Genomic DNA, 14,408 nt, shown 5'->3' with positions numbered 1-14,408 from the left:
ACTTTTCCATAGCAGAGAGAAGTCATAATACTGGGGCAGAAGGTGTATTTCCGAGAGCTGAGGGGTCATGCATATGGTCTAGAAGCTAGCCAGCCTGGTAGAGGTACGATGGAATCGACTAGCGGTCCGTTATTAAAACAACTAGTTAAACAAGCAAATAATGTACTACATGGACTCCTCTTTTGACCATCATCCCCCTTCCCTTGGTCAAGGTCACAGCATACTCGATGGTGTAGGGAAAACGCCCACGAACCAAACGTATCTTTTATCGAATTTGTACGCTACTCAGAAAACACTTCATCCCATCGTCACCTATCCCTTATGGCAATTCTTCTGGATCTGGAGGTTCACTCAATTAGGGAACCACGTTTGGAGAGGGGAGAACGTGTAGGCCGACCCAAAAGCAGAGTCCATTAATAATAGGCGGGAGCTAACTTTGTTCCTTGGGGAAGAGGTTTCGCATCTGTCCCTTCGTGTAACTTTTTCACTTCGATGCTGCCTAACCATTTCTATTTGGAATCTTCCCTAGGTAGTAGCAAGTTGGTGGAGGTAACGCTATTTTGTATAATTGATATTTTCATGCTGAAACGTTAGGCATCTCCGTAATGCGCTTTTTTGAATGGTATTTCCGTGGAACACCGGACTAGGGTATTTGCCGAAGGCAGACTTCATTTTCAGACCTTCTGCTAAGGATCATCACATATACTCCCATCCGCGTAGTATGCCCTTCTTCCGTTAGACAGCATTTCATCACCTGGCAGTAGATATTAGGGTATTTTCCCCTTAAGGTAGGGGCCACATTCTGCTACCATCACTTTTTCACCCCGAGACTTCCCCGAGGGCAAAAGAAGACCTGATACTCGGGCAGAATATGTATTGTCGACACAAAGAAGGGGTTGATGCTACTGTTATGGTCTGAAAGCCAGATCACCCAACCGAAGGTACAATGGCGGTACCCCTCAGTGGTCCGTTACCAAATCGGAAGTTAAATAAATAATTAGCTCCTAACATTATTTACCAATCATGAATATTTTCTTTTATAAAAGACTGCATTGATGGGTTTATTGGAGCCTAGCCCGCATATTTGCTTGGCTTTTTAAGAAATACAAAAATAGCTTATTTTAATGTTTGAAAGAAGTACTATTGTCCCCAATCCACACGAAACTCCGCAGAATTATACAGATGGTTACCGAATTGTTTCCAAAACCTGCAGGATTTATTTTACTGTTGCGTGATCCAATCCTGTTACCTGTGCTACAAAAAAGTTACTTATATAACAAATCACCGAAGGCAGTATTTACTACTGAAAGGAGAAGAGAGGATGCCGTTTAAGGCAACATGTGTTTTATCATTGTCTGTCGATCTTCCAATCCGGTTTACTCTATAGTGGCTTTAAAAATGTGGAAAAGGTAACTCCCAGTTTAACATTTGCGTTGAATATGCGAATAAGGTAGAGCTGATTTTATTATTTGAAAGAATACGAAACCGGGGATAGTTATAAGAATTACTGAATGAACATTTAACATAAAAGAAAAGTTGGCCAAGACGAAACAAGCGTTACTTAGTTCTGGCGTATTGCAAGAACAGTTTACCAACAATCGTCTCAAAGATGCACCAAGCACAGAACTTCCAGCGGTTCGAAGGAAGAGAATGGGGGACTAAGGATTAAGGTGAGAGTGGAAAAACTAAATTGCTTTTTTTTCTGGTCCATACATGTTGCATGAAAAAGGGGGAGGATTTCGCTCTTCACACGATTCCTACAGCATGGTATACCGCTCCGACTTTTTGCCTGGGATCTGGTGTTGAAATTGAAAACGGCAAAGTAGGCTTGTGGTATCTCTGATCTACCGATAATTGAATCTTTCCCATTCTTAAATGGCAATTTGATTGGTCAATCAAGTATAATGAAATTGTGCCACATTTAAATATAAAGAAGTCTAAAATGTGGTGCTTGATGCTCCTCTGAAGCCCTTTTGTTTATCAAATATCCATTTATTACCCACACACTCATCCAACCACCTACTTACTTATCTACCTACATGGCCGTTCGTGGACGTGAGTATCATCTATAAGGTTTGCTGGCACCTTAATTTTGCGACAGATGCTTCTAAGACACTCCATTGTTACTTTATGATTGCCAGTAAAATTTAGATATCCAAATATGTTTAACCTTGTTGTTCTATCCAAGCGGTGCTTTAGCGCACTTACTGTAACGGTTGAGAAAGCGCAAATTTTAATGCAAACCTTTTGTGCTTCAAGTTTAAAAAGGTGCGCCATATGTGCCTTATTAATGTAAAAAAAAGAAATGAATGGCTCGAAAAAAAAAGTTTTGACTTCTTTTATTATGAGAACGGTGACATTGTAGACTTTTGGGAGTAATTCGATGGCAAACTTAACATCTGCAGGATATTTATACATTTGTTCCACCCCAAAAATAAAAAATACGTAAGTTTTTTTGCCGGTTGAAGGCCCCAAAAGGCAAAGAGTTATTCCTTTAAACGAATTTCATATATACATATTTTCTTTTAAAAAAGAGCCGTTTTATTTGATAACGCAAGCAGACAACATACGATAAGTAAGATACACCTCCTTTTCTGCATAGAGAATTTGTATTAAGGTATTAAATAATAAAAAAAATGTTTATTTGACTCCTGTTTCAACAACAGATAGTGCGGATGGACGATTAAGGGGACCACTGCAACTGCATGAACAGGTGTGAGTATGCTACCCACAGTGGGAAAACTCCTCTGCCGCCACAGGTATTCGAGCTATTAAAATCATCCACCAGAAAGGACCGTAAATGATATAATAAGCTTTCATCACAATGAGAGGGTTTCTTATGGAATTGTTGCCGGTGTATTACGCAGATACCATTGGGGAATCCTAGCATGAAGACCCCTTCCATAGGGATGATAAAGGTTAATTAAATTTCCTTGGCCGGCAAATTCCACTTAGATATAATTTTCCACTGAATTATCTACTTCAAAAAAGAAGGCAAGTTGAAGTAGCCTTACAGAGCTACACCCAGTTGTTATTCGCCCTATCGTCGGTTGTTGCTATGGTAACGCTGTAAACCCGCCTATCCTGATCATTTCCACCTTTTTGCAACACAGAATGGTACCAAAACCTAACACCGTCCTACTAATTTAGCATAGTAGCTTGATTCTGTTTCTGGTACATTACTGGCCAATGTGCAGAACTTGAAGCTAGGGTCTTTGTCATTAGCCTTCAGGCTTTTGCCGTCTCTTCCGCAGTTAAGCTTAGTAGATTCGGGCATCGATGGTAGATGCTTTCCCTTTAGAACGTTTTGGCGAAATACACAGTCACCTTAATAATGAATTATTTTTACTGTCTAACAGCTCCCAATGCAATGTCCAACTTCCTTCTATTGGCATTGTAGCATAAATTAACTTTATTGTGGGCGTACAGAATGATTGAGAGAGACTCATATAACAGATAGTTTGGAGTTCAAATGGCTGGAAAGTAGAAGGATCTACACACTCAAAAATAAAATTAGAATTACAATTACTTAAACACGAGAAAGCATCTTTAGTAGAAAATCCACCTAATAAGTTTGGATGGGTCTAGGAATTTGAGTTGGATAAACCTTGAAACGGTAAAAAAGTTTTACGTGGCTTCTATGTTGATTGGCGCAAGATTTACCTTGAAACGAGGAAAAGGATCACAGCTAATTGGCAAATAAGCTTCGTCAAGTGCTTTCATTTTTGTAGCATTTTATTGCCGCATCTCTCACTACACCAAATTAATATTAATTGAAGGTGAACAATAACCTTTCACTATGGCCCTGCAGCCAATAAAAATGAAGAATAATGCAACATTACCTCCACCGACACCAATAACAACATCGTCACCAAGGTGAAGTGAATTGAGAGTGATTTTATGCCACTATCATTGGTGCAAGCATTTGCTACTCTTCATGCCACGTGCTTCCACGCACAGTAGTCAAGGCACAGTCCTACTGCATAATGGCAACACCCGAGGCAGAGAATGATCACATTTTGACCATTAAATGTGTTGTGGTGGGAGATGAACGAATCGGCAAGTCGTGCTTCATCTCGCGGCTCTCGGGCCACTCCTTCCACAGCCAGTACTGCCCGACTATGGTCAATATGACGCCTGTGAGAACAATGCGGGAGGGAAGGCTCATGCTCGTTGATTGTTGGGATACTCCTGGTAAAAAAATATTCTCTTTAATTACTTTTCAGCAAGCATAATTTCAACCTCTATTTAAAGGTTATCATGCTGAACGACTTAATTCTTTTCACCTAGAAGATTAGAAAGAGCTATGTACTAAGAGAAACCGTAAAATTTTATACACTTGCTTCCTACTTGTGGTGGAATCTTGACCTGCTAACTTTATATTTATCCCCATAAAGTCATGAAAGAGATTTATAGGCTTGTCAGTTGACTGCAAGGAGAGTACTTTTAAGTTAGAAATCTTGGATCGCTCTAACTTCACTGAAACAACTTGATGTGACTAAAAAAAGGTCTAGATTTGTAGAACATTGGCGATCTATTAATCGCACTGCAAAATAAAGCATAAAAGGGGATAGGAAAGTGAAATAACTTCTCCGTGACACCTTAAAATGCCTACTTTTAGACAAACAGTGTTTAAGATTAAACCAAAGGATACTGGTGGGCACGGCCTTCACCTATGGTGTCCAACTCCTAAGAGTGCGAAAATTAAGGCTCATGTTTGTACGTCTTCAAACTGATTTTCTGATTCCAAAAAGGCGTTCAGCCTAGGTAACTGGAACTGTTTAAACATGCTCCCATACGGTGGGGTCAAGACTTAGTAGGACGGACCTTGATACACGCAATTAGTACGGCCGTTTTTATGGTTAGAACATGAAAGCACCTTCGGACTTGATTTGTAGAATGAATGAAACAGGTTTGTGTGACAAGGAGTGCTGAAGTACGTGTCCTTTCTCCACTAATTATAGAATCTTGACATTTCCAGAATTAGGTGCATACATTTAAAACCGCTTACGTAGATTTTGTGACTAGGAGAGGCTAAGCGGTTGAGTCTCTGGGTTGACAAAATATAGAAAACAATTGACTTTTACTTCCTTTAAAGAAACCACAATTTTGTACAGTATTCTTTTTTCCTTTTGCATACTATTTTGTACCGAGGTTCCACCACCTCGACAAGAAATTTCACATGGTTATTGCTCATTTGAGAGGTTTGAATGCGAGTGTCATTCGTTTCTTAACAGTCTTGTGCAATAACCAAAAAATCCCTCCTCCTAATCACAAAATCTTACGCCATCGCAATTCAGGTTATGGTTACAACGAGCAGCTTTTTTGATTCTGAAATACGCATATTTTTTGGGGCTCATTAGTACCGTAGGGAGGAACTAAAACTCTTTCAGTTTCTAACCAGTTAAACGAATTCAAAACAACGTAGCTTAAATAATTTATGTCTTCTTAGGGACGCTTTCACTTTTACATATTCCGCGATATCCAGTGTGGTGGGGACTGAGGTGCAGAACTCTCAAGATTGAACTTTGCGCATGAATGAGCTTACCAGACCCCATAGCTTATCCGGTTCCTTCACGCATATTCAGAAAGATAGCTTTTCCAAATGAATGGTTTTATATGTTCTTATTAAAAAGGTGAATTGTGCAAACCAAAAATGTAGTGCTCTCTTTTTATGATTGCCATCGCATTTAAACTCCCCCACAATTTTCCCGACTTTTTCGGAAATTTCAACAGAATAAGTCGACAATGGTTGGTAGCAAATGGGATATACCAACGGTTATTTCGCCGTTTATTATACATAGAGGAATTATAATAGACAAACCCAACCAGTCAATCTCGAATATGTAGTTCGAAGACATGCCTTCTGAACAAAATAGTTTTTGTATCTCCAGGAAGATTTGTGGCAGTGGTCGAAAAAATTCTGCCACTTTTATAGGCGCGCATCACCTGCAGAACATCCGACTTCTGGCCTATCAGGGCACACATATCTTTGCGGTCTGCTTCTCCGTAGTTATACCGGAATCTTTTGAGAATGTGTGCACAAAATGGATGCAGGAGATAAGGGAACACGGGCCCTCGAATGCCACCGTCATTCTGATTGGCCTACAGAGTGACCTCAGAGGAGACGAGGATGTGAACAGGGAACTTCATGAACGAGGAGTCCAGAGCCCAACTCTTGACCAGGTAAGCTATCAGCGAGACTCTTAAGCCCATCAGTGTTATCTACAAACAGGCGTTTTTGCATTAGTTGACCTCAATGGGCCCTAAAGTCCATTTCTCTAGGATTTTGCCGTTAGCCTTAAGTTAAACTTTGTTTTGAGCTAATTGTAAAATTTGGTGGTCCATAAATTGCAATTGTATTTTCCAGATGGAAGATTTTTAAGGGCTCAAAACAGTTTCGCGTTTTTATTTGTAAAAGAAATAGAACAACGAAGAAAAATGCTCGTAGATTGAAAAAAAACGGTTAAAAGAAATCTCTGCAACTTCATTTTTCACTCAGCATCACATTTCCCAGACAAACTGTGCAGAAAAGTCCTCTGATATTTATGGTCGAGACTGTATTACTCCATAAAAACTACAAATTGCTTGTGCCGTTTTCACTGTCATCCCAGACTTGCGTACTGAGTGGTCCTCTGCACCAGTCATTACAGGGACATTTGGATGAAATGAAAGGAGACACAGAACCGAGATGAAAATCATAATGTCACCCTTAAATAATACCCATGATGCTGGCTTTGAATTGGAGGTGGTTTAAAAAATTCCACGCAATTTCCATTCCTTCAGGCTGAATCTCTTCGGCTGGTTCTGCTATCAACAGCAGATGCTTTTCGACAATAACGTCAGACAGGCTATGATAAACTATTCATTTGAGATACAAACCTTCCTTGACGCGTGAATTGCCAAAATGTTTCAGTCTGACTTTGCTTTGGGAATTCTGTTGCAACAATCCATAGAAGTAGATGTATTGCAAGTGTGAAGAAGTTCTAGAAAACTGGTAGTGTTTATGCTACAGATCCCTTTACTTTACTACCTATTACGCTGAAGTCATTGACTTAGTGGGCTATTGAAAAGCATTTTAGATTAAGATGGCTTATTTGCGTTTGACTAGTACCATCGAAGGGAGTCTGATCAAACTCATTGATGTGGCCTAACAATATAACCGGTTCGTAGCAAAAGCAAATTTTCTTCATAGTCGTGTGAAATGAAAGAACAGCAAAACTGGTCTCAAATCAAGTCCGAAATAGGGTATCTTCATTTAAAGTATTAAAGACTCGTTACATACGCAAAGTGGAAAGTTCACAGCTTTCCATTTACCTCCACCTAAGCAAAAATTTAAACACTGCTACTAAATAAATTTTTTTCTCAACAAGTGTTCAGCATTAGCCGAGAGAATTGGAGCAATCAGTTATTTTGAATGCTCCTCTAAATTGCAAATCGGCTTTTGTGAAGTCCTCGAGGTGATGAAGGAATCCATTCCGAATCCCATCAGAGTTGTTCGCCACCTCTCCATCTCCATTTCGAGTCGCAGATCAATCACAGATGCTGAGGCTATTCAAAAATCCCGAAAAAGCCTACCTCGAACTTCTGAGACATGAATTTCCTTGGTGCGTCGACTCTGAATCTACGCGAGGCTCATTCAGCCAGATTCCGTCTATCTATACTTCCCATCTGGCTCCATTCCTCTATCCGTAGCAATGAATATCTATTTCTTGAATCCTTTCCAGATCCATTTATCCACCATACCAAGGTTTTTAAAATTTCCATGTTATTCAAGCGTGTGTTTGAGAATGGGTGCATTTTTTATCATTTTACAGAAGGCTTTCCACTGCAACTTATTGTTTTATTAATAAACAAGGTAATTATTTGCGTTTTCCCCCAAAAAATCACACAGTTAAAGACTTTTGGAAGGTAGAATAGGGTTGGTGGCAGTCCATGCAGGAAACAATGCCCTTGGTTATGGTAAACCTCTAAATAGGAAAGCAAATAAGGAATTATAAAGGTTTGAATAGGAATGGGTTTACAAACACAACTCTCCGGATGAGTATGGAAGAATAAAGGATTCTGACTGTCGTGAATCTTGAATTTCTCCAAGAGGAAGTGGAAAACATCATAAACTAACAGTAGGTGCCAAAGGGATCGCTGTCATGATCACTACCCATTCAAGTCCACCAGTGTGGAGTTGAAGTAGATCAGGAAATTGGAGTTGATTGTAGCTAATGACAAAAAATTAAAATTCACGTTTCATTAATGCGTTTAATGTTGTTATAATTAGAAGAGGGAAAATGTGAGCAGCATATTTTCATTTCACAGCTGTAGCGGTGGCAACACCTTCAACAAGAACCATGACAACATAAAGGAAAAAGTGCTGTCTATCTATCATTGTGGCTTACAGTATTGAAAATGGTAAAGGTATAGGCTTGAGCACTTGGTGGAATGGCAACTACTGTCGGTCAAAAGGTCCTTTATCTTAAATCCCACCTACTAGTGACCCTCCAGGTTGCAGACTTGCGCATTCATCGTATAGCTATCTGCGTAGTCCGCCATGCGACAAAGTAAGACGCGATGAAGTAGGACAGTATTCAGAAGCACTATGAATAGATCAAAGGCTGTATCAGTTCAACGTGATTAGAGAAACAATACCCAAAACACCTATTTGGTATGAAGGTTCCTTCAACGGACACTATATCAGACGAAATGAAGATAGTGACTCAATACTTGTTAAAATAAGGCTTTAGTAGGCTCATTAACGATATGGAATGACGCCTTGATCATTCTTCTCATTGAAACAGGATTTTTTGTTAATGCAGAAAGCGAATGAGTAGCGACTTTTGCATTGCCAGCCTTCAACTTGCGCCTATGATGTTATTAAGGGCATACGAAGAAGTGTTGCATCATGTAAGCAGAACGGCTAAGAGAAAACTTGTTTGGATCTCAATGAGGGTGGTGGGCCTACGAGGGTAGACTGTGAATAGGCATTTCCATGTGTCTGCCAAGTACAAACGGTGAGGAATTCCTCGTAGATTCTTACTACATCTAAAGCTACTGATATCAAATTAAGTAGCAGTTTGGATGTTAGGTGGACCTTAAAACCAAGTATAGGATGGATGAAGATGCATTTTCTGCAACGTTGGCGAACCATCATGCAAATGGGTAGGCGTTTGTAAATTTCTGATTCGAGATTTTATTTGTGTGCTGCAATTATCGGTACTCAGTCTAATATGACAGGCGATTGAGTGCTGTCATTTAGCCCATCAAGAAGGGTGGCATGTGACTCCTGATTAATTAACTTCCTCCCAACGTGATCCACTTGAAAACAGGTGGTTGAGAAATCCCAACTTTTGACATTACTGATGCGAATACCGGCATATACTAAGCAAAGATGCTGTTGCTACTTTAAGTCTCCATTTCTTATCTATTTGATGAACCGGTAACCTTAGTGAAAATTTTTCATTCGTCTAAACATCTCTCCCAAGGTGATTCAAGAAGCTGCATGAAGAAAAGGTGAAAAAGAAGAGATTTAATTTTTCCATGTGAAAGTTTACTTAAAAGTAAGGCGTCCGTTGTAGATAGCTGTATTTATGGAGGCCATATGGAGAGAGTCCATTAGGATCTCTGTTTCCTTAAGCAGGGGTTTTGCATCATGGCTAGTAATGAAACAAGGCTGTACTTTTTTGATCCCAGTAAAACACTTTACATTTTTTTTTATTAAAGAGTAAGCCAATGCCCTTGAGTAACTGATTCCGATACATTCATGGTGTTTTTCAGTCCCCTTGTCGAGCACCACTGACAGCGATGATTGGGTCTGTCTAAAGGGCATTTTATTTATTTCAAGTCACCTCAGGATTTGACCTTTGAGATGGAGATGCTAACTCCTGTAGTGAAGGCATCTCAGTGTGTTCTTGATTTAGTAGCGTTCTCTCCTATCCACCAACAAGTGGATAGTTTTGAAATGTCCATTCTGGTTGTGAATGGGACACGAAAGAGAGCATAGGCCTGTCAAAAAGGTAATGGTAGGAGGGTTTTATTCTTCCCTTTTAGATATAAATGTAGATGTGGGTGAAATTGAGCTTTTTTGCTATATATTTACCTTTCTTTATTGAATACAATTAGTGAGACAAATTTATAGTCAACTTTATCCAGCTACTTGGGAAGGAAAAGTACACGTACTTCGACTCATTTATGTCAGTACTCAAACCAGTCTCACACAATGATTATTTTAGCTATTTTGGGACTTAAACACTCCCAATTTTTAAAAACTTCCTCACCATCACCCTCAATTAGTTATCTTTCAACTCCACTAGGAGGACAAGAGAAGCCTGTAAGGACTATTGCCAGTACATATATTTAATCTATGGTGTAGACATAACATGCACAGATGTCGGTTAGATTGGACTGCTTCCTTGAAAATCAACTGAGGACATTCCCAGCCACTAAAATTTCGAAAAAGAGGAAACAGTAGAGAACCGGATTTTGAAATATGTAGTTGGTAATTATCGCGATGATGCAAACCCATTCCACATTGGGATCCCAGAGTGTGGATTATATTTTAAAGGACTCAACGATATTTGACCTTGCCGCTATCCTTTCCAGATAGAAAACAAAAAGGAACAGAATAAAGGCAGAAAGAGGTTACAAAAGTGGTTTTTTTTGGAACTGCCATCGCAAGGTGGATGATCACGATGTAGCCGACCATGATAATACTCATGACTGTTTTCCCATTCAAGTTGTCCTATGAATAATGTTAAAATACTCCAATTTCCATTTTTCTGATTTAAGCCGCAATGGGTGTGATGGTGCTCCACTGTTATGCATTAGGATTAAAGACCTAGATCGCTAATGAAAACGATAAATATAAAAAGCGATTACTGAAGTCCCGATAATTTGCCATGACAGAATTCATGACACTCAAAAAAACCTGTACGATAGTAATGTAGAAGGCTTTATTGTAAATTAAACATCAAGGAAAAGTCGTGTGACAAGCAAGTAACTGGCACAATGGCCGTAATATTAGAGACAAAAAGACACAAAACCCACTAAAATTTGCTTTCTAGCCTATAATTTAGAAGTTGTTCTGCTGTCCAATAGATATTTGATTTAAATGGAATCGAAAGTAATATTTCAGTACTGGAAGAAAAAAGCAGCATAACCGTCGTTCTCTAATAAGTTTTGCTCGCCGCTCTGAATTTTTATTAATCCCAGAGGTGCTTTGGATCATTTTCGGTGAAATAGGATCATTTTTTAGACACAATTATAAAAGACCTTAATTGGGGGCGCCTCTTTGGTTGTCCACATTGGTGTGTATATTTTACGGTGTCGTGAGAAGTGATATTTTCGTCATTTTGAAAGGAGGCAGCATTCGTTGGTCAATTTGCATCTTGCTAATCTGTTTGTTTATCTGTAGAAAATTGGTTTCGTATGACTTTACTTCATAATTCTGTGCTATGAGGCGGTGCTTTGCTTTGCGCGCGTACCTAATTGCAATGGATATATCATTGAAAACGAGGTAGTGTTACAGAAGAATTCGATTCCGAAAGTGGTTTAAAAGGTGAGTTCACCCTATTCTTCATCACTAATTACAGTAGGGGGAGCTGTTAGTGTTCTTTCCACGCTTCCATTCGTGAAACGGAGCTGTAGTTAATCCAGGCTTCTTTGCTGACACTGGCCGTGGATAAGATCTTCTGTTAGTTTGTTCTTTGCTGTGAGAAGTAGCAAAATAAATGTGAAGGCTAGTATCTGCTTCTTCTTGCCCATTGGGAATACTCAGAGTTCGGCACTTAATGTAGGAGCCAAATCAGCTGAACTGATCTGCAGCTACGCTGGTATATGACAATTTGGGATGCAATTCCCAGAGTCCATATACATGCCCATGACCTTATCATACAAGGAGGAGATTGGGATTTAGGTTGCTGCAAAATAACCATCAGATGCGGTCAGGTTGTCTCTTGTTAGAAATCTACTGGTATGCATGGATGTGCTTTACTTTACTGCCTGCTTTCTTTCACCTCTGTTTTCTTGTCTTTGGCTGCGAGCGCGTTATCGATCCACGTTAGTGAATCTTCTCTTTTAGTTCAAGGTCGCCATTATCGTGGAAATATTTCTCAGGTTATCCGTGCCAATTATGGCCACACTCAGAGGTCTCGATTTATCAATCAGAATGAGGTCTGTGCTCTTATTTCAGGTTTTTCTAAGCGAATATGACTGCCTTGTTGGACTGTCAAAAGCTCCCAATTCAATTTTGATAAACTACGCAGCTGAGTTTCTTTGCCGACCAGAGATAAAAACACTTTTTATCATATTCTTATTCATCTCTTTATACGTATCTCGTCTGCCTTCCTTTTAGTACCCTCCTTTGTTGTGGTGGTGCTTTTTTCTATTCATTTGCAGCCATGATATCCTGCTCTCCTGTGAGATCTTAGGGTTTAGAGAGGCAATATTTTCTCAGCGGTTCACACATGGCGGAAGCATAACGGAGAATTGGGCAGCAAAACAATTCAGGTGGAAAAACCCGTCAGTAATGTTGGTGGTGATCCTTTAATGATGCGGTGATTACACAACTGCATGCAGGGAACTAACAGACCAATATGCAGTTGAATCTTATGGGAGACCAATAATGAGAGGTATTAGCGGCAATGCAAATTCAGCGGTAAACAGCGATTCAATCAACAAGAAGTAGAAAGAAAGGGAGTGAAAGCCTGGTGGGAACGGAAGTTAATAACCGTCGGCCGTTTAAGCTCTTGGCGATCGAGAGAGGGGGTCAGTAGAGTTGCTGTTATGCCTTGCAATGGGATGGTATCACTTGTCCGCAGGCGCACTGCTGGGGCTCGGGCATGCCCTCCAGGAGGCTCTGTCCACACCCATTCCTTTAGCCATTGATGCAGAGGCTGAGACATATCCAATGATTATTCTGGTGGGATGTCATCCGAGGACTTCTCTCCTTTGCAAATTGTTATTGAGAAAACCTCGTTTTTCGTCAGTTGACCAATCAGAAGGGGAAGTGCCATGAGTGGATTTGGTCGTAAAATTTTTTCTACGCCAGTGATGGCTGCGTTTTGATGATGTTCCATAGCGCTTTAACTATCGTAACTAGGGGCAATGCCATCGACTCTAAACTCATTTCCTCCGTGGGTCAGATAATTGTTTTCACTATCGTTGTAGATGGTTACTAGACATCCTTGGTAGCACCTTGAAATACCGGCAAAATAAACTCGGTATCTCAGGGATAGGCTAAATTTAAGTAGCCGATGTGCTTGAGAGGCGAGTTAAGGTACGTTCACAGGCTTTTTATATCCTGCAACGCACTACCAACAGCGGTCTAAAGAGGTCTACACCAACGAGGATAGCCTGAATGCACTAAAACCAAGCGATTTGCTGGAAGTTGTTCTGTGATCTGGTTGCTGGACTGTTAATGTTAACATTTACGGTAAAACTATTTGCGTTCTTGACTGTAGAATGACCTCAAATAACCTGGTACTGTGTACTGTAGTTACCAACAATTTGAGAGCTTTAACACCAGGTTTTCACATGTTAGTGGTTGACAAGCAAGGTTGTGCCGAGACACTGGACGGCTTGATCCAAATAGAAGCGGCGTCCAGCGTAGGTCTCCGTCATCGACATACCTAGTCTTGAAGCTTGAAAGAGTGAAGCTTCCTACGTCGGTCCGATGCTCATAAATTCTACGACATTGGAGATGCATATGCTGCATTTTAGCCTGACTATGTTCTTTCTCAAACACCAATTTTAACACATTATCCTTGACTAGGCAATTACTCACATTTATGGTGAGCTTTGATTTAAGTAATCCATTAATGTTTAGACGTTCATTAACCTCTGCAGGGCTGGCGTAAGATATTCTTCCAGAAAGTTTCCTTCGGCTTCCCTGGCAGTCCTATTTCATAGTGCCCATTAACCAGATGCTTCATTTCAGTTATCCAACTGTACTGTCTCCTTCATGGATCAAAAATCATCAAATTTCTGCTGACTCAGCGTTGCCACCAACGAACTATCAATCAAATTCTCCTTAAAGTCTCTATGCAAGAGGATGTGGCAATTCAGATGGGTGGACTATGTGTTCGAACCGTCAGGAGCGCAAAGGACTCTCCCTGAGAAGGGGGCCTGAGTATCACAGCGGTACAGGGAGTTTACCACTGCATCCCCGGGTGCGAATCGTCGAAGTAAACAATATCCCTTAACCCATTGATTGAGAATTCGGCAAAATTGGCACAAATATGACAGTTTGCAGCCGTATACCTATCTGAAACGGTAAAGCAGAGCAACAACTCTTTGGTTTGCTTTCGACTCACTGGTCTGTTTGTGGGCTCCAATGCATCGACAGAGTAGTCCATGAAGATAATGGGGTCAGAGTAGCTGAAGTTATCTGAAAAACTGCAGGTATTTTGTCGCAAAAT

At 40.2% G+C, this 14,408-nt stretch overlaps 2 protein-coding genes across 2 annotated transcripts; both read left to right on the top strand. All coding sequences in view use genetic code 11, as the record gives it.

Annotated features, from left to right (window-relative positions):
• Positions 1-3,986: 3,986 nt before the first annotated feature.
• On the top strand, positions 3,987-6,574 carry EGR_09254 (Ras-related C3 botulinum toxin substrate; the record flags this gene model as incomplete). Its single annotated transcript, XM_024498503.1, has 3 exons — positions 3,987-4,194; positions 5,939-6,186; positions 6,518-6,574. The coding sequence occupies 3 exons, from the start codon at positions 3,987-3,989 to the stop codon at positions 6,572-6,574; spliced, it is 513 nt and encodes a 170-aa protein (XP_024347093.1).
• A 4,909-nt stretch (positions 6,575-11,483) lies between these two features.
• EGR_09253 (hypothetical protein) lies at positions 11,484-14,024 on the top strand (the record flags this gene model as incomplete). Its single annotated transcript, XM_024498502.1, has 3 exons — positions 11,484-11,506; positions 13,763-13,843; positions 13,928-14,024. The coding sequence occupies 3 exons, from the start codon at positions 11,484-11,486 to the stop codon at positions 14,022-14,024; spliced, it is 201 nt and encodes a 66-aa protein (XP_024347092.1).
• Positions 14,025-14,408: the final 384 nt, after the last annotated feature.

This window comes from Echinococcus granulosus, assembly GCF_000524195.1.
Source record: "Echinococcus granulosus chromosome Unknown EG_S00139, whole genome shotgun sequence".
Taxonomy (NCBI): Eukaryota; Metazoa; Platyhelminthes; class Cestoda; order Cyclophyllidea; family Taeniidae; genus Echinococcus; species Echinococcus granulosus.
This window is presented reverse-complemented; position numbering and strand designations above follow the sequence as displayed.